General features: G+C 37.0%; 2 protein-coding genes across 3 annotated transcripts in view; one reads left to right on the plus strand and one right to left on the minus strand.

The window, feature by feature from the left end:
- The window catches only part of ZNF654 (zinc finger protein 654), a 94103-nt gene extending 80557 nt beyond the window's left edge, over window positions 1–13546 (minus strand). For both annotated transcript variants that reach the window (XM_057545101.1, XM_028164675.2), the window contains exon 1: window positions 13035–13546. In XM_057545101.1, the coding sequence (XP_057401084.1) occupies window positions 13035–13223 (189 nt within the window). In that variant the 5' untranslated portion in view covers window positions 13224–13546. The remainder of the gene's footprint in view (window positions 1–13034) is intronic.
- CGGBP1 (CGG triplet repeat binding protein 1) lies at window positions 13524–20462 on the plus strand. Its single transcript, XM_007164088.3, has 3 exons — window positions 13524–13730; window positions 14324–14528; window positions 16453–20462. Exon 3 carries the CDS (start codon window positions 16472–16474, stop codon window positions 16973–16975), a length of 504 nt encoding a protein of 167 aa, XP_007164150.1. The 5' UTR covers window positions 13524–13730; window positions 14324–14528; window positions 16453–16471; the 3' UTR covers window positions 16976–20462.
- Window positions 20463–24923: the final 4461 nt, after the last annotated feature.

The raw sequence follows: 24923 nt of genomic DNA on the forward strand, positions 1-24923 counted from the left end.
TCTGCAAGACAGAAATTCAGACACAGCTTTCGAGGAAGTAGAAACGTTCAGGTAAAGTACTTCCACCCCTCAGAAAAATATCATAAGCACACAGTGGCACAACCACTTGATGAATTTTCCCAGTAAAACTTTACAAGTTATAGACACTGGCAGTTGCCATAACTGACTGGCACCCTGGTAAAGTTGAAACCAAAACTGACTTGGTACCCTGTTTTTTGTGCACCCATCTTTCTTCTAATATCCATCTTTAGTGATATCACTAAATCCTACTGGCGAAAGTGATGTGAGTCAACTGTACTATGTACTAAGTTCAAGGAATTACTAGCGTTTCTAAATTTAATGGGGGTTGGCTGGGTAAAGTATTAAGTGTTTGCCCACGGACCTTCCGGATTCTTTAAAAAGTAAGATTGGAGGTTAAATAATTTTCCTTTTGAGGTGTAAAAGAAGCCACTCCCAGTCAGAGGAACACGACCAAGCTACAGCTCCTGAAAACTCCCCAGCCCTAACCAGACAGGCACACTCTGTCTCTGATTAAACAATATTCCAGGAAGGCAAGAATTTTGTATCTTAACCTCTTTGGGACTCTAGATTTTAATTTCTCTTTGTGAACTTGATAATGGGAAACAATTCATTTGATCCAAATGACATGTTTCTGGCAGACAAAACAAAGGCCAAGTGGCAGGAGAATAGTTATTCAAGTTGAAAGAGGGGGCAAAAACACTAGGGTAGCTGAAGGTAAGTAGTGGAGACAAAAAGTAATAGGGGACAAGTCAAAGAGCTAGACAGGGGCTGGATCACGAAGCCCTGCAGTCCATGGTAAGAATTCTGGCTTTGACCCTGAAATAGAAAAGCATGGAAGGTTTAGAAGAGACCTCACTCATATCTTTAAAAGGATCACTTTGGCTGTGTGGAGAAAAAACTGAGAAAAACTAAAAGCAGGGAGATAAAATTGTCCAGGGGAAAGACAACTGTAGCTTGGATCAAGGTCGTAACAGCATTTACAGTAGTCAGATATGCCTTTTCTCCCTTACTAGATGATTCAGTTCCTTGAGGGAAGGGGTTGTGACCTTTTCCTCCCTAAATCCCCTGTAATCATTAGGATGAAGCTTTCCACATAGTACACAGCCTATGTTTTCTTTCAGGAATATCTTCTACAACACTTTTATGTATCTAGATCTATGCCTAAGATAATTAAGGATAATTCAATTGACTGATATTAAGAAAAAGTAAGTTATGTATATATTGTCAGACAGGCACATATGCAGCATTTTATGACCACCTATTAAGTTATGAGCACTTAATAGTTGTTGAAGTTAAATTCAAAATATAAAAGACAGGATAAAGAATCTCAGTAGGGTTTCCCTGGTGGCGCAGTGGTTGAGAGTCTGCCTGCCAGTGCAGGGGACATGGGTTCGAGCCCTGGTCTGGGAAGATCCCACATGCCACGGAGCAACTGGGCCCGTGAGCCACAACTACTGAGCCTGTGCGTCTGGAGCTTGTGCTCTGCTACAAGAGAGGCCGCGACAGTGAGAGGCCCGCGCACCGCGATGAAGAGTGGCCCCCCGCTCACCGCAACTGGAGAAAGCCCTCGCACAGAAACGAAGACCCAACACAGCCAAAAATAAATAAATAAATAAATAAATAAATAAATAAATAAATAAATAAAATAATTTAAAAAGAATTCCAATATAGTAGGCAGCATATAAATAATTCCTTAACTTAAAAAAAAAAAAAAGAATCTCAATAGTTAAAGGGCGACTTCCCTGGTGGCGCAGTGGTTAAGAATCCACCAGCCAATGTAGGGGACACGGGTTCAAGCCCTGGTCCGGGAAGATCTCACATGCCGTGGAGCAACTAAGCCAGTGCGCCACAACTACTGAGCCTGTGCTCTAGAGCCCGCGAGCCACAACTACTGAGCCCACATGCCACAACTACTGAAGCCCGCACGCCTAGAGCCCATGCTCCGCTACAACAGAAGCCACCGCAGTGAGAAGCCCGTGCACCACAACGAAGAGTAGCCCCCACTCGCCGCAACTAGAGAAAGCCCGCGCACAGCAATGAAGACCCAATGCAGCCAAAAATAAGTTAATTAATTAATTTTTAAAAAAAGAGTTAAAGGGAAATATATGTGGAATCTAAAATATGGCACAAATGAAACTATCTACAAAACAGAAACAGACTCACAGACATAGAGATCAGACTTGTGGCTGCCAAGGGGAAGGGGGAAGGGAGAGGGATGGACTGGGAATTTGGGGTTGGTAGATGCAAACTATTACATTTAGAATGGACAAACAACAAGGTCCTACTGTATAGCACAGAGAACTATATCCAATCTCCTGGGATAAACCATAATGGAAAACAATATTTTAAAAAGAATATTAAAAAAAGAATGTATATATAGTAAAACTGAGTCACTTTGCTGTAAGCAGAGATTGGCACAACACTGTAAACCAACTATACTTCAATTAAAAAAAGGCTAACTAGTAATTCAAAATAATAAAATTTTAACAACAATAATAATAAAAAAAGAGTTAAAGGACAAAATGGCTTCAGTTAATAGTTTTTAAGAAACTATCAACAGAATAAATAACAGAATAATTTATTTTTTTCAAAAAAATCTCGTTAAGAAAGGACTGCATAAGAGTTAAGTCCCAAAAAGAGAAGCAGAAATAGCGTATCTGCTCTTTACAAACACAGGATGAAATGTAGCAAATCAATATAATAAAAAAGGATGAATGAGTTTTAAGGTTCTCATAACTCAGTTTTATCTAATTTTTTTTCACAACTTTCTCCCCGCTTGATTATGTTATGTACACTCACTATAGTGAATCTGGATACTTAAAAAAAATCATCCATCATTTTCTGCCTATTCTGCCCACATATAACCACTGTTAACATCTTGGTAATTTCTCTTTTCTAGCTGTGTGACTTGGGGTTAGCTGTTTAACCTCTCTGTGTCTCATCTAAAATGAAGATAAAAATATTATCTATCTCACAGGGTTGTCGAAAAGAATAAATAAGAAAGTAGGACATGAGCTGACATACTTTTTTTGAAAGGGCCAGAAAGCAGCTTATGGGCCATACATTCTCCATCTCAACTACTTAACCCTGCTACATCGTGAAAGCAGCCATAGAAAACACAGAAGTGAAAGGGCAAACCCCAATAAAGTTTTATTTGCAAAAGTAGGCAGTGCTGCTTGTGTCACAATGGCTTACAGCAAAGGTTCATAACCTGTTGGTATGTTTGGATGATTGTGGTCTGTGCTTGTTTAGCAAGTTTTGAAAGTCTTAAGAGAATGTGATAAAAACAAAAAAACAAAAAAACTTAGACCCGCTCACCAAGGAAATGTAAATACAACTTTTTTTGCAAATAATTTCAGTGTTCACAGACTTCCTGAAGTACACGAATGGCCCCTACGGATTATCATCAAGAAATCCTGTTTCTAGTGAAATAGCTCATTTGATTTTTCTTTACAGCACTTTCCCCCTCTAAAATACGGTGAGAATGGACCAGCCTATATTCAAACTGTATAATCCTGCTACAAACAAATTTTTCCACCTAATTTTTTTGTCATTGTACTTTATTTTCCTAGATCATTATATAGTCATTGAGGACATCATTTTTTAAGGTTGAATAATATTTTAGTTTATGAGGGTTGAAAAATGTTCAACTGTTTTAGGTGTTCTGGTTGCTTTTCCATTTTCAACTCATTCCTTTCATTAATTACAATTAATGCTATGATAAATCGCTTTAATCCAAATTTATATTTCCTCAGAAATTAATGCTATAAGTCAAAAAGTACAAATTATTTTTAAAGTTTCTAATATATTTTGATGAATTATGGTTCAGAAAGGTTGTGGTGATTTCTGCTCCCACCATTTGAAAATGAGATATCCATTTCACCACACCCTCATGAGCATGGAATATAAATCTTAAACTTTACTAACAAGTTCTATAATCTGAAAGATCTTTGGCAAAAGCTTTCAAAACATGGTAAAGGATAGATAATAAAGTCTAAAAATGCACATCCACTGTGCTCTGGGTTAGTAAGATTTCAAGATATTCAAGGTTGAATCTTAAATAATATGGAGAAACAAACTTTAAAATTTTAATCATTAAGAAAAACATCTAAAATATATTCCATACCCTCCAGCCTTCAAAACACAAGGTAATAACATAAAGTTAACAGGTCTGTAATCATCATAACTCTTGCATTTAAAAAATAACCATTATAGTGAACCACTGCTTCAGAGCGAAGCATATCCCACTCAGGTAAGTTGGGGGAAAAAATTAAAAGGTTGAGAATCACATCTTACAGGGAACCTCTGATAGCTTAAGTTCATTTTTTTCCCTCTCTTTTACATTCATGAACATCTTTAGTTTCTGCTGCCTTGAGTCTTTTTAAATCACTACTTTTACTCGGTCAATAATTGCTTAAGTATGCTGTAGTACATATCAATACATATGCACAGATGCTATAACAGACACCAAATGCATATTCCTAGATACATTATATGTGTATATTGGAATGGTTAAGTACACGGGCTCTTAACAGACGGGCCAGGATTCTAACCTGACTTAATCAAACCATTTAACCTCTCTTGGTCTTAAGTTTCCTGATCTGTAAAATGAGAATAATGGCACATACCCTGTTGGGTAGTGGATTAAATGAGACAGAACAGGTGAAAGACTGATCACAGTACCTGACACATGGAAAACACTCAAAATATAAGTTATATACATATATAGAGCACTCCAATAAAATAAATCTTCCAGATACTAAAAATATAACACACACATATCAAATCACTGGCAACAATGATTAGCGAATATTTAGAACATTTCAACTTTAGGGGAACCAAAACAGATATGGGTTAATTTTAGTAAACTTTAGTTATAGAACTATATATTAATAAATTGTGTACATGTTTTATTGGGGTATCATATGTGTATACATATTTTCAAGGTACACAGAACAATGTTGTACACTTATCTATTAATATCTACTGATACAACTACTTTTCTAACTTCTTCTCCTTTCACTTCTCTATTTTACCACAAATGTAGCCAGAAAATGAGGATATCCCCTTCTTTCTCAAAGTTAATTAACTGATCAATTACAGTATATCACTCAACTCTGAATAACTACTCCAGTCTGACTCCTGCTCCCATCGTTACATCAAAACAGCTCTGCTTAAAGTCACCAAAGACCTGCACGTTAATTCAATGGTTGTATCTCATTAGCTTTTGATGCCAGTTACTATTCACTCCATCCTGAAATATCCTCTTTTCTTGTCTTCTGTGACACCATGGTTCCCTGGTTTTCTCCAAGCTCTTTAATCCTTCTCAGACTTCATTTGAAGACTCAACCTCTTCTACCAGGCCATTTAACTATGGAGTTTCTGAAGCTTCACTTCTAAGTCCTCTTCTTTACTCACTCTATATTATCTCCTTATGTGAGCTCATTCACACACACGGCTTCAAATACCATCCACACAACTATGATTGACCAGATCTCACTTCTGAGCTCTGGATTATGTAAATCTAGCCATCTTTAAGATCTCTTTTTCGGTGAAGATACGCACCTTAAATTCAACATGTTCAAACTAAACCAAAGAATCTCAGCCAAGTTCAACTTGCCCAAGAATGCCTTTTATTAGCCTGCATTTTATAGTATGATACCTTTTCTTCATAGAACTTATCAAAGTTATACCTACATACAAAAACAGAGACAATGCCTGTTTATCATTATATGCCCAGTGCCTTATACAGTCATTCGTCAGGATCTGGGAGACTGGCTCCAGGACCACCCCCCAACCCCTACCCCCACCCACAGATATCAAAATCTACAGGTGCTCAAGCCTCTCATATAAAATGATGTAATATTTGAATCTGCACATATCCTCCCATATACTTTAAATCATCTCTAGACTACTTAAATACCTAATGCTATGTAAATGCTACGTAAATAGTTGCCGGTGCGCAGCAAATTCAAGTTTTGTTTTTTTGGAACTTTCTGGAACTTTTCCCCCCAATATTTTTTCATGTCCAGTTGGTTGAACTCGGGGCTGCAGAACCTGTGAATATGGAGGGCCAACACTATAAACAACAAGTGTCAACCCTAACATCAATGACTCTTTTTTCTACTGTTTAAATGGAAAGCCTTTCAGCTATTTTCACATTCATGGCTGTTTTGGAGAATTGAGGGTATTAAGAGGTTGGTACAAGAGTGTCAATGTACTGAACTTTAGGATCTTATGTAGCACTTTATACAGACTGACCTCCTCTCATATTTAGTTGCCACCAAGTGTTCCACCATAGCTCTAACCAGGTGATGTTGACTGGGTCTCATCCTAGAGAGCAGACCCAAACTGAATAGAGTGTACTGCTGAAGTGATGAACTGACCTGTCAGAGGAAAAAGGAGCTAAAAAATAAATGTGATATATATTACATGACAGCTGAAGATTACCTTGTATTAGATTCATTCGAAATTACAAACCTTAAAAATGCTCTCCAAAACAGACTAGGTACTGCTGTATTTACAGTGTAACTAAAATTAATATTTAGTTAAATAAATTACATTAGATCTTAAATGGCCTAACAGCCTTTCCATTACATTTTTTTAATATAAATTTATTTATTTATTTATTTAGTTTTAGCTGTGTTGGGTCTTCGTTGCTGTGCGCGGGCTTTCTCTAGTTGCAGCGAGTGGGGGCTATTCTTCATTGTGGTGCGCGGGCTTCTCATTGCGGTGGCTTCTCTTGTTGTGGAGCATGGGCTCTAGGGGTGCGGCCTTCAGTAGTTGTGGCACGCGGGCTCAGTAGTTGTAGCACACGGGCTCTAAAGCGCAGGCTCAGTAGTTGTGGCGCACGGGCTTAGTTGCTCCGCAGCATGTGGGATCTTCCCGGACCAGGGCTCGAACCCATGTCCCCTGCATTGGCAGGTGGATTCTTAACCACTGCGCCACCAGGGAAGTCCCTCCATTATATATTAATATACATTTTAAATGGCATATTAATTGACCATATTTTATTGATCATGTTTTATTTTTTCAAATACATCACCAGACACACATTTTACCATAGCTTTCTTAAATTTAATTTAAAGTTTTCTTTTTGCTTTTGTTTGTAACTGCTAAGGTATAGTTGACCACATTTTGGCAAGAAAATCAAAAAGATTCTGTGCCAACAATAACAGTACAATTGGTGCCTTCTGTTTGGCAGAACTGCAAAATAATGGTATCAATAAAAATTTTAACGCAATGAACTTCATTTAAAAATATTTTCTTCTACTATCTTATCTACAAAAATTGAGATAAATTTCTTCAAGCCAATGTCATGAGTGGTTATTAGAAAGCAGTAATGAACATTATTTTTGAGAAACAAGGAGTTAAAATTTCATCATGCTCAAAATATTCTTGCATTTATTCACAGAAAATAAGCAATCTGTGAAATAGGGAGAGAAAAAAATAAAATGTATTTTTTATATTTTATTTTTCCTCTGATTATAAAGATAGTAGGTTTAATCAAGAAAACATAAAAAATAAATAAATGTAAAGAAAAAAATTTAGCTATAAACATATCACTAATAAATTATCCACTGTTAACGATTTGGTATGTTTATTTTCAGTCTTTTTTATTTACAAAAGTGAAATCACCTGTCATCTGTGTCTTTTCAGTCATTATTATACCACTAACAGTTTCCCATATGAATAAATATTCTTTAAATACACGACTGTTAGGAGAACATAGGGTTCCATTATATGTAGCAATTCCCCTAACTTTGGCCTAAAGGTTGTTTTCAATAATTTGGTATTACAAATAATGTCATTATGAACAATTAGCACTATTCAATTCTGAAAGTCAACATAAAAAAAGCATAAATAACAACAAAGCATTAGCTCCCCAAACACAGCCAACAAGATCCAGGGTTCATTTTGTTTTGTTTTTCCTTATTATAATAATTATAATAAATAAATAACATGGAGATAAATATCATACTTGCTAAAAGAGCTGCAAGTAATTGCCTCTGGGGAAGATGCAGGGAAGAAAAGGGACAGGGAATGACTGCTATTTAAAAAATATTATATTATATAATAAAATTATAACCAGTGGCAAAATAGAAAATCAAAAACAAAATAAAAACACAAACAAACAACAATTGCCTCTACAATATCTTCTTGTTTTCTTCCTTATTAATAGAATCATAGACATGTGTTTATCGGGAAAAAAATACAAAAAAAAAAAAAAAAAACCCAAATCCTAACATTCTTTTCAGATGGGAATAGCTAACAAGATGGAAATGGAAGTTACTGAGTAGAACTTAGGGCAAGATGTTTTTGGCTTACCCCAGAGACACCCTGTTCCTGCTACATGGAACTCAGATGTGATGGCTGGAACTTCACCAATTATTTGGATCATAAGGCAAACTTGAGATAGGAAGATAAGAAAGAGTGAATGATGGTAAAATGATGATAAAGCTACCATATCATCCCTACACTATCCATTCAAGACTTTTCATGTGAGAAATAAATGTGTACTATTGTTTGAGCTGTTTAAGTCAGGTCTCTACTAGCAGCAAAATGCAATTCCTCATATTTAAGTTATATATGACTTATTAAACCAAGTACATGTAAAACACATATAAAAAGTAATAGCAAATCAAAAAATAATTCCAATTAGTTCCAAGACTAGTAACAATGTATTATTATACCCTAAGAAACTGCTCAAGAAACTATAAACATTATGTAAATTTTATACCAAGACTAAGAGATAAAGCTTGTATTTTCCTAAAACAATTAAATTTTAATTTCTCTAAAGTAAGAGGCATTAGCATGTATTCTATAAAACTATGAAGCGAACCCTTTTTCTGTTAGATTATCTCTTTATCTATTAAAGCGCCGGGTACCCAGTAGCTGCTTAAAATTATGTGAGGATCATTAAAGACTTTTTTTAAGATGTAAAGTATCCACTAAGGGTTCCAAAGTAAGATTATAGCAGGGTTTCTCAACTTTGGCACTATGGATATTTTGGACCAGATAATTCTTTGTTGTTAGGGCTGCCCTGTGCATTGCAGAGTGTTCAACAACATCTCTGGCCTCTACGCACTAGATGCCAGCAGCAACCCCCCAATTAAGACAATCAAAAATATCTCCCGACACTGCCCAATGTCCCCTACAGGAAATAAAATCTGAAAAAAAATGTAGTTGTTTTTGCAAATCATTTAGTGCTTCATCAGGAACATTTGGCTTTTCTAGTTAAATAACAGAATTTTAGAATTGTAACATTTCTAAATTCTCTCTAAAGTTGATTGTGGTATACAAACTCAAAGTGACCTACAGATTAGGTTATCTCTAATGTCCCTCTTAAACCTTCAGAGGATTTCACATGAAAGAAATATTAATAGCTTCTATCTATTTAAGCCTATCTATGTGCTAGGTATAGTACTGAGCACTTCATGTTCATTCTCTCATTTTATACTCCTGACATCCTCATGGGATGGCTACTTAACCCCACTGTAATAAGAAATAATTTTAAAGTCTATTTTAGTCAACAAATCAAAGTGCTTCCAGAAATACTTATTTATCATTCATTATATACATTCTGGCACTGAACTAAGAAGGTACCTTTACTTGCTTAGTTTACAATTTATGATAAAAAATATTTCAATATATCTAGCAACAAAATTAAGTTGAATTACCACAAACTTCAGGAATTGGGGAAATGTTCACAGCCCCTAACAAGTCAGAGAAATAATAATTAACTGTTTCTTGGAATATTTTTTATACTGTGGCATAATGAAAGAGTACTTTTTAAATTTTTCATCCATGATTCCCTGAGTTCTTCCAGTAACCTTTTTTTTCTCCTTTGTACAACTTGACAAAGAAAAAAAAAATCACTTTATAATTATTTGAGGATTCATCTGTAATTTCAATCTGTTGTTCAGGAGAAATTGAAGGCTGGGTCCAAAATCCCAGCTTCTTCACCTGACAAATTAACTTGTTCAGGCCTCAATTTCAACTATGTAACTTGCATAACAAGACCTATCTGAAGGCCTTAAGAGTTAGTAGGTCCTCAATAAAAATTACATTCCTCTTCCTTTCATCCTGAAATTAAATATCAGCTAAGTGCCAATTCTATTTAAGCAATTGTTGAGAGTCCACTAATAAGAGCCAAAGGAGGATATGATGGGGCAGTTAGTGTAACATTATTCAGTGTAACTGGAAATGAACACATTCAATCTCCCAAATCCATCATCTCAAAAATGCTGTAGCCTAAGCCCTTAGTTTGAGATTTTTAATTACTATACTTGTATTGTTTCTCAAATAGAAAAGTATATCATCAAATACACTGAGTACATGCATAATTTTTCACTTACATTATCTAGTCTTCCGTTTTACTTTTCCCTGTGGTAAAAGACACAGAAGCATTTTTGAAAAGAAGTGTTCCTTCCTCTCCCTTCACCCACACAACTAACTGCCAAGAAATTTTGATTCATATTTCTCTCTAAAAGGAGGAAGATAAATTGGAGCCTTTCTTCTCAACTTCACAAGGCTGTGTGTATAATTCATATATTTAGTTAACTGTCACCAACCCAAGTGTGTATTATCCATTTTATGGATTACTCACAATTAAGTCATTTACTAATGAAGGCAAGTTACCCTTAGCGAACATTAGGAAACCAAACGTTTAGAAAGAAACAAGCTTTAGGAATTAGATTATATAATCTACTGCTTCCCTTACTGGCAAATAAAACAGAGTTACTATACTAGAATTTTGTTAATCAGTCGGTAAAATTCAACTTAATACAGGTAATCTTTTATTCCATCTAAAAGTTTTAATACAGAAAAGGACTTCACAAAGCTCACCTACAAGGTGGAACCAGGACAAGAACCCTAAGAAGAGATCATTTGGTAATCTAGAGTATTATAAAATATGTTATGAGGGTTCAGGTAAAAGTTGGTAACATGAAAGTATGTCAGTATAACACTCATAATTTAGCAATATAAAATAAAAGTTCATTAAGTTCTTCCTGTTTAGTTTTGCTTCCCTGGATATTTTAGGAGGTAGTGGAGTTTTATAAAACAGTCAACTTCATTTGTTCTTAAAATAATTTACTGTCACTATTCGGACACCGTATTTCACAAACTAAATTTATTCATTTGTTCTTAAAGTTGATTTCAAGAAACAGAATAAGAGTAATTAAGAGTTCTCCAAAAATGTTCTGGCCCTCAAATTAAATTTCCCATTCTACAGCAAGTAAGGGTTACCTGTTCAGGTAAATTTACAAAGCTAAATGTAACCAAAGCCAAGTTGCTCATTAATGATATAAAAAGCAAAATACAGAAAAAGATAAAAAGACTTTCTATGACTATATTAAAAAGAGCAACTGTAGCCTAATTTTTCAGAAGTTTAAAACTCCTGTAGATACAAAGTCTACTAATAACATGGTTTCTAGATATAAAACATAGAAGACAAGCTCTGTAAAGACACTGAACCTCTAAATCCTGAATGCCAATACCAACAAAAAAAATTTTAAGAAAGTCACTAAATAGAGAGCAATGCCAAAGAAAACTGACATAATCTTTACACCAAGACAATTTCCACTGTCAAACCAACTTATCTATTGGGGGAAGGGGGAATGAAATCAAAAAACAGTTTAAAGTATAAAAACTTACCTGAATATGTCAACCCCACCCTTTTTCTTTCAATGCTTGGAAAGACATAAAATCAAATTTCATCAAACATTATGCCCACTTCTGCTTAACTTTATTTCCTACTTGTTACCGGAATGAAATTAATGCCTTACTTTAATTAATATGTAAAGGATCCAAACCTTTACATATTCATTCCTTTAATTACTACCCCTATTTGACACAAGAGGAAAGAAACTAAGGCACAAAGAGGTGAAGTAATTTGTTCAAGATAACACAGCTAGAAGTAGTAGAGCCATGACTTGAACGCTATACAGCCAAGATAATAAACAAATAAAGGAATGGGGTGGAAAAGGAGCAGTTAAATTTTTTTTCCAGAAGAGTTTGCAAAGTAAGAGTGTTGTGAAAGAGAACAAAATGTTTAAACTATAAATATATGTAGATGTGAATGTAGATAACACAAATTTCACCCCTACACAAGTACTTTGGTGCTTTAATATTTGATTATGGTCAAACATTCTAAACTTCATCAAATTTTAGTGGCAGTCGACAAAGTAAATAATTTACTGTCACTATTCAGACACTTTTCTTTTTTTTTTTTAAACAAGCTAAATAAAATACACTAATTTAAAGGAAGGGGGTTGGTGGTGATGTAACTGGAGCAATAGTTTCAGGAAAGCTACTTTCTCTGTTAGCAGTTAATTAGAAAAGAGCTTGCGTGTATCGGCGAAAGGGGTAAGAAAAGGAAAGATGACAATCCCACTGCCTTAACCCCACCTCCCAAAAGAGTAACTAAATCACTGTGGGTCAGCGCCTAAATCAACTGGAGAACCGGCCCAGCGGGGTCTCGTGAAGAGATGACAGGAGACCCTAGCAGAGGGGGAGGGGTGGCGATGACAGAAGAGGGGGCGGTAGAGAGATGGCAAGCCTCCGATCTCCGGAAAAGGGGAGAATACGGGGGCAAGGGGCGGAGAAGGGAAGGCAGGAAATGTTGCCAGAGATTCCAAATGAGGTGACAAGAAACAGGGTAGGAAACACAAGAAAGGCGGGACCCTCGGGCAGAAAGGGGTCTGTTTGGGGCAGGGGAGGCTTGTCAGTACAGAGCTTTCCTGCCAGCTGGCCCTCCTTCTCTCCAGCCCCTCCACCCCCGACAAACTCACTTTCTCAGCAACCCTAAACCTGCGCAGGTCATCCCTGTCCCGCTCCCCGCCCCCCACCCCAAGCCGGATAGGTGGAGGGGGGAGCTTCACCCTCACGCTCCTTGTTGGGCTGGTGGCGCGAGCGCTGGACACAGCCCAAATTCGGAGACGGGAAGACCAGGAAAAGCAGGGAGGCCCAGGACCTGGCTGACAAGTCCTGGCGGCCGACGGGCTCCTCACCTGACAGAAGCGTCGGCAGTAATCCCGACTGCTGATCCCGACGCCGCCGCCACGGCAGCTGCCGCCGCCAGCGCCACCTCTGCCTTCGCCCGCAGCTCTAAGCCCGGGAGGGCCTGGCGGGGACTCCACAATGGCCACGAGCTCTTCTCCGAGGCGTTCGGCCTCTTGGTCGCTCTCTTCCTCCGCCATGAGGCTCTCGCCGCCCAGCGCGTACCAGCCCCTGCGCCTCCGCCGCTGTAGCTGCCTCGGCTAACCTCCTCCTCCTCCTCTAGTTCCCTCCCCCTTCCCTCCTCCCCAGCCGGACAGGGGCCTCTCGGCTGGCTCTACTTCCGGCTCCGCCCACCCACGCCCCCAGTTTTCATTGGAGAACTCTAGCTGCCAATCATGCACATGTCGGCCCTTCCACTACTATTGGCCAAATCAGCCGTCTGTTTGCTAGATCCGCGGTCCGTTGGTCAATGTTGCTCGGCGGTTGCTGGGGACCGCCTACGAGCTCTCCCATAGGCGGCGCAGGAGGACTGGGCTCGGCGGGGGACACGGCGGCCGCTGCGGGGCTCGATCGGGCAACGGCGACGGCGGTGGCGGCGGTGGCGACTGGTCCTCCGCCTTCACCCCATTGCACCTCCTTTTCTTCCTCTTCCTTTTCTTTCCGGCCGCGTATCGTCCACTTCCCCTCAAGGCGGCCCCGATCCTACGGTACCAAGGAGCTAGGGAGGCCGAGGGTGGGCCCGGCCGTTGGTGCGGGCTTTGGGCCCGGGGCCTTCCGTCCCAAAGCGGGAGCCGGGGGCGGGGCCGGGGCGCCGTTGTCGGCGGGAGGAAGAGGGAGGGGACGGGAAGCCTGACAGCGGCCGCCTCCGCCAGGCGCCTGCTGCCTCCTCCCTTGAGACTGCCGCCAACTCGGCTGTCGAGTTCCCGGGCCCACGGCCGGCAGCTGGGACTCGGCCCTGCCCAGCTAGCGGGCAGGGGCGGTGGGGCGCCGGCGTGCTGGGCTCCGCGCGGGAGGAGGGAGTCTAGACGCCGGGCGCGTCGCGAGCCCCGCCTTTCCCTCTTCCCGAACCCTGGGGCTTGGGCGCCCGGGGAGGTGCAGATCCGGGCGCACCACTGTGGAGGGACTGGGATGAGGAGAGTTGGGGTGAACGTTGGGATCCGAATTTGTGGTGTGGACTTAGAGTGATTTTAAGCACACCTGCGTGGTGGCTGTTGTGGACGTTCTTGTTCGTTTTTTCATCCACCCTTTTTCCTCCCCCCTCCCCCGTTTTTTCTTTCCATTTGTTTTTCGTGTTTTACAGTAAAGGCATGACTTCCCAGCACCTCAGGGAAAATAGGGTGCAAGCCCAGAAACTATTTCCACACCATCACTTGTTGAAAAACTGATTCGAAGGCATCTCCGGGTTTGAACAAACTGAAAGTGCCAGGATTTCATGCGTCTTTGGTTTTGCGCTGGAGACCCTTCGCTACTAGGTATCAAGACGAAAAAAACTGGAAACTAATCTGGTAAACATTTAAACTTGAAAACTTCTGTTGAGTTTTATTTTTATCTAGTAAATGATTTGCTTTTTTTGTTGGCCAATTCCTGCTCTTAACTTTGTAACTTACTCGTTTAAAATATCTTTACTTCTATGGAAAACACTTTCGTTCTTCGGTTCTGTAAACTCGAGCATCCTCTACTGGGTGGATATTTACCTCTGCAGTAACACAAATATACTTTAAAACTTAAAAGATTTTGGAATGTGTAGGCCTTTCATATTAGCACAAGTGATTGCGCGTTTTATGCTTCAAAGAATAACGAACATGTTAATTGTTTTAGAGTATGAAATCCAAAGACAGAAGACTTTTCAAATAGAATGATTTAAGCATTACTGGGCACAAATATGTAATGTTTTTCGTAAATAGCTTAGAACCATTAATTATAATTGGGACTGACTTGCTATATGATTATAAAACACATACCATTAACTTAAAGTACAACTATGTGTAATGGTAATTCACTATTTAGTACGCAGGAATTGTCTTACCTGCCATTGAAAACCTATAACCTAAATATTTGACACAAGAGCCTTGCGTTAAACACATTTTTAATGGAAAAAAAAAAGAATTAAACTTATTAAAACCTAAACTTGATCATACTTCCCAAAATTTCTGTGGAATGTTGAGTTCTTCTCTGAGGTTATGTCCACAGGTGTCTAATACATAAATTCTTTTGAGAGAGATTTCATGGTAACCAGCTATGAATTCTGTAGCATAGATTAACGGAATACTCCATTGTTTTTGATTACACTTATACAGTTCTTCAGAGCACACCTGGGAATTTTTCTCTAATGTATTTAAACAGAACAGAATTCCATCTTGAATTCTATCAAATTCATTTCAACTTCTTATATCTAGGTTAATGTAAGAGCTTAATCCAATGGCATGGCCTCAGGGAACAAATGGTTATCACTTAACAACTTCTGTTATCTCAAGTTTTCAGTGCCCATAACCTTACGATTTTGGCAATGATCACAAAAATTTGTTTTGGGGTTAAATTGAGAAATTATTAAGCTGCTTCTGAGTTAAATATTTGGAAAAATAGTGAAGATAAAAACTTATTCCATATCAACAAATTGTGATTGAGCATCTGTCATGTACAAGATACTGTGTTCTTAATTTTGGTCTAACTTAATAGTTAAATAAGTGAAATAAATATTAGCAAATGTAAATATTATTCTTTAATGGAATAAAAAGTGTTAGATAAGGCACTTTACATAGCTTGTCTATCACCTTTTGGAAAGGTATCTTAGTAGAGGTGTATATGCATTAAAAAAAATGACTTACTTTGAGCTCTGTATTTTGACTTTAAAATTTAACATCATTGTTGCTGCTTTTAATTGCATTTGGCCTGTGTTCTTTCTTGGTTTTTACTTTCTTTCTTCTCAGAACAATTTTGGAAATTATATTCAACTTCATGTAGAATTACGCCAGTTTAGTGGCCCACCTGTTTGAACAAACTTTGTACACAGTTCCTTGCAGTTGTTTCCCTAAAATCTGTTGCCCCAGAACTGTGAAGGGAAAGAAGTTCTTTTAAACTTGAACACATATCTAAATTGGATGAGATTAATACAATTAATACCATAAATGTTGACCTGTAGTTAGGTTTTTCTAAAGGATAGTGACATCTGGGATAGTTCTTTTTTCATACTTTGAATTTATTTGAATTTCATCAAAATCAAGGAATGGACCTAGTTGTTACTATTAACTTGCTCTGGTTTTGCCTTCCCTTAACATATCTCAGGTAAGTTAAGACTTAATAGACACACAGTCTATTAATTGGAATTAAGTTTTGTGAAGCCTTTAATCTTAAAATGTTTATATCTACCTTTTTATCATTCCTTCCCTCATGAAGTGTTGTTATAACACTCTGTTTCTCTTGTCTTGAAAGAACCCTATTCAAAGTCAGAATGGAAAGATTTGTAGTGACAGCACCACCTGCTCGAAACCGTTCTAAGACTGCTTTGTATGTGACTCCCCTGGATCGAGTCACTGAGTTTGGAGGTGAGCTGCACGAAGATGGAGGAAAACTCTTCTGCACTTCTTGCAATGTGGTTTTGAATCATGTTCGCAAGTCTGCCATTAGTGACCACCTCAAGTCAAAGACTCATACCAAGAGGAAGGCAGAATTTGAAGAGCAGAATGTGAGAAAGAAGCAGAGGCCTCTAACTGCATCGCTTCAGTGCAACAGTACTGCGCAAACAGAGAAAGTCAGTGTTATCCAGGACTTTGTGAAAATGTGCCTGGAAGCCAACATCCCACTTGAGAAGGCTGATCACCCAGCAGTCCGTGCTTTCCTGTCTCGCCATGTGAAGAATGGAGGCTCCATACCCAAGTCAGACCAACTGAGGAGAGCATATCTGCCTGATGGATACGAGAATGAGAATCAGCTCCTTAACTCACAAGATTGTTGACAAGGAGGTTATCACCATTGTGATCAAGATAAATAATGTGGAGTATTAAAGTTATGTGTTGATTGTGTGGTTCATTTTTATATTTATTTCATTTTAAATCATGTGATGCATAATAGTTTTGCAATGTATATATAGTTGCAGGCAAAAAAAACAAAAAAAACAACAAAAAAAGAAACCTCACTGCAAAACATATTGTTAATTTTAGTCACCAATGGTGTAAAGCAAAACTTAGGGTTTAGAGTGTACTAGGATACCTGAAACCTGATGGTTATCTTTAAAATTGATGGTTTTTCTCCTGAAATGTTTGTGCATGGAAGAACTGCCCTGCTTTTTTACCCCATTGCCATGTATGATTATTCCTTGTGAGATTACCTAATTACTTGGATTGAAGACTAGCCTAGGAAGTTGAAGCTGCTGCCAGGCAATACCACTCACAGTAACTTAAAGGAATTATTTCTGATTAGAGGATCCTCAAAAAGGAAGGGATGGTGGGAAACTATTCTTATATCTTCAGATTCCTAGCAGAAAATGATTGTTTATTTCAGACTATGCTTTACTTGTATATGATGTAGTTAACTATCTTTCAGTTCCTCACTGTCTTTTTTCCTTTTTTTTTTTTTAAAGGCTTATTGTTGTATTAGTAGCAGCTTCAAGTGACCAAAAGACTAAAATCTTTTAATGTCAGTGCCAAAAGCCACCGGGAATTTTGCAGTGACACGATTTTAGTCTCGTACTATAAACACAAATTTTCGAACCATAGCTTTCATTTCAAGCATCATTTTGAATTTGCAAACTTTTTTTTTTATGTCATGGTGTTAAAAGACTTCAAGATTGGCATTTTAATTTAAACAGGTAGACATTTTATGATTGAGTTTCCTGTTTTTACAGAGAATTAGTAATTACTTTTTGGCTGACAGATCAGATGATAAGGAAATTACTTTTTATGCATTAATTTTTCCACATGATTTTATAAGAGTTTATTTAGATAGACTAGAAACAAGTTTACTTACTTTCACTTTTATGTGCTTTGCCTCTGGTGGTATAAGGTTTTTAAACATAGATGGTAAACCATTGTCTAAAAATACTGGCAAGATTTTTGTAATGAAGATCTGGCAGTATCCTGCATAACTGTTTGGGTGAGGAAATAATCAGATCTGTTAAAGGTCAACCATGTTCAGGAAATGATCTCTATCTGAATTCCACTATCCTGTAAGGTTATTAAAGTGGCTTAGCCCAGGTATGTCCTCTTTGTTGGATACCCAAATTATATTTTTAAAAAATTAAACAGCTGAAAACTTGGAGTAGAGCTTTAAAAAAAGTCAAAGTCTTTGAAACCATTCAAGTTAAAAATCTTTATAAAGTATATTTCTATTACAAAGCACTGACAAAAGATGCCCTATGTGACTTGGAGTTATCTTTGAAGTCATTTTACCACAAGTCTTCATTAAAAAACAGCCAAAGTGAATAAGAAGAAGATTAGATATTATGTTTTTCAGAATCGGCTTTCCATGTCTAAGTTTTTTTGGTGGACTTAAGTTCCTAGTATGAGGTGTCAAAGTGCCCATCTTATTTTAGATTTTATGTGGGCTTTTTGTTGTTGTTGTTTTCGTTTTTAAATAAGTCTGCCACCAAAAAAAAAAAAAATCACTTGTCAAAATTTGAGCTACCAGTTTTTCTCATGTTCAGTTATGTTAAAGTAGCACAATTAATGCCCAGAATAGTGCTCTCATTTGTTAAGCACATGCAAGAGGAAACCAGTGGCAAAACATAACCAAAATGTACTTTGCTTTTACTTCCTCTAGTAAAGAATTTGCAGGCAACCATGTTTAATTTGAATTATCTAAGATGGTACAAGATCTAAGAAACTCGGAAAATAATTGATTTTTATAGCAGTATTTTCAGAATACAAAGATAAGGTTAGACATACAATCATTCTAATTTTTTCAAGACTTTCGTGTGATTCAGACTGCTCCCTATTGTTTGGACATTAATTTGCACTAACAGCAAACACATAGTGGCAGGATGGCTTTGAGTAGTCCTAAACAATAAACTGGATGACGTTGTACTAGAAAAATACCAATAATTCACATTTGAGTTGCTAGCAGTTATTACTAATTTGATGATCATTTAGGTCCCATATAGCTTAATGTATTTCTCCAGGCTCCTAACTTTTTGTATATCCAGTATATCTAGGGGCATAATCCGTCCTCCTGTTAGGATTATATCATGTCCTTAGAAGCATTTTCCATCCTGTTGTAGAGGTTTAATGTGTTTCTTTACTGATTGTGAAACTTTTCGTTCCCTGAAACTGGTTAACTTTACTTCATAGTTAAAAAGATAAGGCAGAATGATTGTCTTAGCCTGCTCAAACTGGTACAAATCTGTGAAACCATGGTTAGCATACGTTGGGTAACAAATGGAGAATGTCTAAGAGGCATATGCTGCTGTGGAGGTGTGGACGTGTGTACAGAGCTCTCAATCTTAACTATATAGTGTTAGTGTGATGCTATACTATTGGGAAAAATAGCACATTTTTTCTATTTTATAAGTTGTATGCATAAACATAAGATTTGTAATGTTTCATTTATAAACTGCCTTCAACACATGCTTACCTGTTAATAGTGTTTTCTCAAAGTATGATAGTATGTCTTCCAGAATTTCACTATATGCTTACAGTAAATAGTTCCTAGCTTGTTGAAATGTTAAATTCCTTGTTGGTTTCTTTTGATTCTCTGGGGCATATAGCAAGCCTGAAAGACATAATCATTTCTTACAGGGTGGAAATTTAGAAAGATTGTGTATTGGAGCCTAAATAGTTATTTTATTCATTATCATCTTTGAGTAAGACTTTTTTCTTTTTTTTTTTTTTTTTTAACAAATGTTACTTCCAGTTAACGCATTTGGCCCTACTGAATTTCAGGGACCAAAATACCAATACTTAAAAAGTTCTGCATCTTACAGTTGTAACCAATTAAGTATCGGCTTGGGATTGTTCTGAAGTCTTCATTGCTTAAAAACTATTGCAAGTAACAGTTGGCAAGATCGCTAAGCAGAAAGTTCCATGTTAAAATCTTTTGCCTGAAAGAATTTGTATGTAAATGTTAATGGAAAACACATTTAAACAAAATAAAACGTAAGGTGGCCCCAAACAAAAGCCACAAACAATTTGTCATTTGGTGCTTAGTCTTTGTAAGGGCTCTCTGTGGTTTGACTTGCCCCAGCTGCCTTTAAATGAGTACAGATCACCTTAAAACATGTTTATTAAATAGAAGATTCATTCTATAATTTAACTGAAAATCTTAGCCTAAAATAAGTTGCTTTGGCTTCTAGTCAGCACTGATTAAAATGTGAATAGTGAAGTGACTATCCTAAACCTGGTTTATCTCAATCCATACTACCATAGACTTTTGAGGTAAATACAGTTCTTATGTAGTGGTATTCTACTTGTATCCAGAATACTGTATTCATTAAAATTTTACTATGTTCATTTTTGTATTCCCTTGCTTATTTTTTTTGCTGACGCATGTATCCTTAGTATAAATGTGTCTCTTTTAAAGTTTTGTCTCTGTGACTTTTAGAAATAAATTTCAAAAATTGTTTCCGAAGTTTTTGAAAGCATGTTTTGTTTTGTGGGTCAATAGCATATATTTCATAATTCCAACAGATTAATAAAACTTTACTAATTTAGATTTATTTTTCTACTAGTTATATCTCTTTGTAAGATTATTAGTCCCTATGTCCAATGTAAAAGCATATATATTCTGTCAAACCAAATTTACATCATAGCTACAGATAGCCCCTTTCCCCTAAAATTAGGTAATATTTAAATAAGCTTAATAAGTGCCTTTAATTGGAAACATACTCTAACTTTCTACCTTTAGAAAGACTAATTACGGAAGACAAGGACCTAACTTGCATCTTGTAAGTTTTATTGGGTTTTTGAAAGATTTGCTATACTCTTATCAGCACTGGGGAGAAAATGCATATAAGTGGAAAATTGTCTCTTATTAGTTTTACATAGTTTTGAGGACAGCTATTCCTCCTTCTATTTACTTCTATTTGGAAAAAAATTAATGAATTTATAAAGCAATTGACTTGTTTTTTCTGAAATCAAAACGGTAGAAAGGACCTTAAGAAATTAGTCAATACTTCTGTTTCCAGTTTAATATCTCCAAACCAACAGAGGCTTGTCTACATTTTTCCTAAAGAATCTCATCATAACCTTTATTAAATGTAAACCAATTGAATGTGTGTGCCTTTGGGTCTCATAATAGTTCCTTTTTTTCTTTCTGTGTGTAAACTGAGTTGTATTACGCACCTATAATATGGTATCTCATGATGCAAAGATGTTCCTGGGATCAGACTAGCTAACCTAGCGCAGTAAAGACTAAAACTAGGAAGTAGAATAGGACTTAAACTTGTGATGTGATGCATTTGATACGTATGACATGACTTCCATCTGATTACCCCTCTAATATGTTACTTGATTTCATTTGTTTTACACGCATACTATTTAGAATGAATGCTTAAATCTCTCTTGTTTAAATGTTGGAATCAAATAATTTAAAAGTCCATGGCCTCAAGTTCTTGGTTAAATTTGAATAATATGCAATCAACTAGTACTTACTGAGTTCTTATCATGTGCTTGACACTACTCCAGCCACGCTACTCTAGTGGCTACTCTAGCCACTCCATCACATCTACTCTACGACAGAGAAAATAAAGATGATTTATTGTCGTTAACACAGTGATGGGGGCAGAAGAGCGGGAGGGCACATATTGTTGAACTTCTTTAAGCATTCCTTGTAAGACTAGTAAATTACCAGCAAAATAGTTATCACCGGTTTCATCTACACTCTCCAAGTCTTATTTTGTACAGGAAGAGCAATAAAATTTGAAAATTTCCAAATTAAATGTGTGCACATCCTTTGAAAATCTGGTAGTATATGTTAGACAGAAACTATCAATTTCCAGATTAAATTCTATTAAACAATGGGATTGACTAATGTAAATAAGAACCTGCCACACATTTTACTGTAATGCTCATGATACATCAAGAGCTTCATTGAATACTGAATATCAAGATAGTCACTGGTGTACCTAATCAATTAGACATTAACTAATGATGATCATAATCCAAACCCCTGGGCTGGTATGTATATTAAATGACAGAGTCTACAACCTTTTCTGTTTAAGCATACAAGGAATCTATGTAATAGAATACATTGATTTTAAAAAATTTTTTTCTTAGTATGCTCATGTAGTACATATTCAATAGTAATAGTAATAATTTTATGTATTCCTTTTAATCTAACAAATTCTACTTTTATGAATATATCAGAAACAAAATGGCCAATATATAAAGATATATGTAAAAAGAAGTTCATTTTACTATTATAATCGTAAAAAACTGCAAATACTATGAATGTCCAGCAAAAGTGCAATGGTCCAAAAATTATGACACATCAATATTATGGAGTTATTCAAGTGCCCTAAAAGTGTGGATTAAAAGAGACACCTACAAGGTTGTTAAGTTTCTCTATATATACATTTATAAATATATATAATGTATTTTGAGGAAAAATAACAGTGCTATGCGAAGTACAATATGTTTGTATGTGGTGAAAAACACACACTAAATGGTTAAGATTACTGACAAGTGGTGATACTGAATGGGGTGGGGGGGGCAATATTTGCCTTGTTTTATATAATCCCATATGTTGACTTACAACAAGCCCATGTTATCTGTGTCACACACACAAAATATGAATTATATTTTTATTGAAACTTGCTCCCACAGTAGTTATATCCAAACTGTAAAGAACAGCAATATCACATAATTCATCTACTTTATTAATGAGAATATTAAAGAATTTTAATTGCTGAACAAATATTTTAAAACATCTTTTTGAATTCTTTAAAACTTATCTTTATAAAATTTAGTTGCATATTTACAAAGTGAAGTCATTGTTCTTCTCCCCAAGTTATTCATTACTAAGTATGTAATGGGGAGTCAATTTCAAAGCTATGACTTTAGTATCCCTGTACTCTATAAATAGCCTAAACATTTTCTAGTTTTTTATAGTAGTTGTAAGTACTACTCCACAATGCTTCAATAATACCTATAACAAACATAAATCTAATAACTGCTAAAACCTTGTAGGTGTTTCCTAATCTGTCAGTTAATGAGAATAAAACAAATGTCATAAAATATCATCAGGTAGTTTTTCTATCTAACACCTTAATTTCCTGTTTCAGAAAACCAGCATTATATCAGGATTGGAACTCCATGTCTGGTAATCATTTGTCATTTAATTCTGTTCCTCTCCGTGAAGGTTGCTATTGTGGAATGTACACTCTTCTAAATACTCTTTTCCTACTGGGGGATCACCTAACATCACTTTGCTTGCTGACGCAACAGCAGTTTCTTTACTACTTAGTATAGTAGTAACACAAAACAATTAAGGTGCAATCTTTCCCTGTTACCAACGGCCATCTGTCCTTAATCTTTCTTTCCTGATTTCCTTCTTTCTCCTCTAATGCTTCTTCATCTTCTCCCCTTGTGGATTCTTAATGCTATTACCTTCCTTTGACTAACACAAAATATTATCAACTCACTGTGAGATCACGAGTTGTAAGTAGCAAATTCATGTCTAGAATCTGTGTAGTCATTAATCCACATTTTTAAGTGTACCATTGTATTGAATCTACAGAAAAACAGGTTCATATTGGAGCAAGAGGAAAGAGGGCTGGGAAGGAAAGTCTCCAGGGAAACAAATGGAATATATATTATTTTGTATTATATTTATATTATTTCTTTGATAATCTACTCTCCTTCATTTATTCCATCCTGCTTTTGATTTCTAAGACCTCTTTCTTGTTTTCTGAACACTTCCTTTTCATAGCATCCCATTTTAGGTTTATGATTGCAGAATTTTCTTTTATCTCTGTGACAACTGTAATTTTTTTTTTTTTTTTTTTTTTTTTTTTTAAAGGATTTTCTTATTTATTTATTTATTTATTTATTTATTTATTTATTTTTGGCTGTGTTGGGTCTTCGGTTCGTGCGAGGGCTTTCTCCAGTTGCGGCAAGCGGGGGCCACTCTTCATCGCGGTGCGGGGACCGCTCTTCATCGCGGTGCGCGGGCCTTTCTCTATCGCGGCCCCTCCCGTCACGGGGCACAGGCTCCAGACGCGCAGGCTCAGCAATTGTGGCTCACGGGCCCAGCTGCTCCGTGGCATGTGGGATCTTCCCAGACCAGGGCTCGAACCCGTGTCCCCTGCATTAGCAGGCAGATTCTCAACCACTGCGCCACCAGGGAAGCCCGACAACTGTAATTTTTTAAAAGCTTTCTTCTGCTCCTGCACTGTCTCTATTTCCTCCAGGCTCCTCTATTTCTGACTGTTTAATTTTAATCTGTCTCTTCCTTATTGGAAGCAGTATTTAAGTATCTAGTGATTCATAGATGCTGATTCATATTTAAGAACTAAATAGCTGATTGGAATCCCTATGTGCATGAATGGGACCAGGCAACAGGTAATCAGAAATAAAACACAATTTTTGAAGAACTCCAGAAGTAAGTTGCTGAAAATCTTTTATCTAAGTGCATTTAATTTCTTCAAACTCACAGGGACAAATGTAAAAAATTAATAAACAGAAACCTCAGTCAAATAGAGTCTGGAGACCAGAAGGGGGAGCTCTCATGCCCTGTGATGATGGCAGAACTCAACAGGAAGAAGAAAGACTCCTATTCTTTCCTGGCAAGGACTCAGCCAATGAAAAGCCACAGGTCTGTTTATGATAGCCCTCTCAACTTCCTTTTCCCCTTTATAAAAGCGTTCCCCCATGTGGGGACTTGCCCATGGCTTGCCTGCACATGGCTTGCCATGGTTGCAGACCGCAAGTTGCAATTCTCTGCTGATCCTGAATAAACCCATCTTTGCTGGA

Source organism: Balaenoptera acutorostrata, chromosome 4 (genome assembly GCF_949987535.1).
Source record: "Balaenoptera acutorostrata chromosome 4, mBalAcu1.1, whole genome shotgun sequence".
NCBI classification, from domain to species: domain Eukaryota; kingdom Metazoa; phylum Chordata; class Mammalia; order Artiodactyla; family Balaenopteridae; genus Balaenoptera; species Balaenoptera acutorostrata.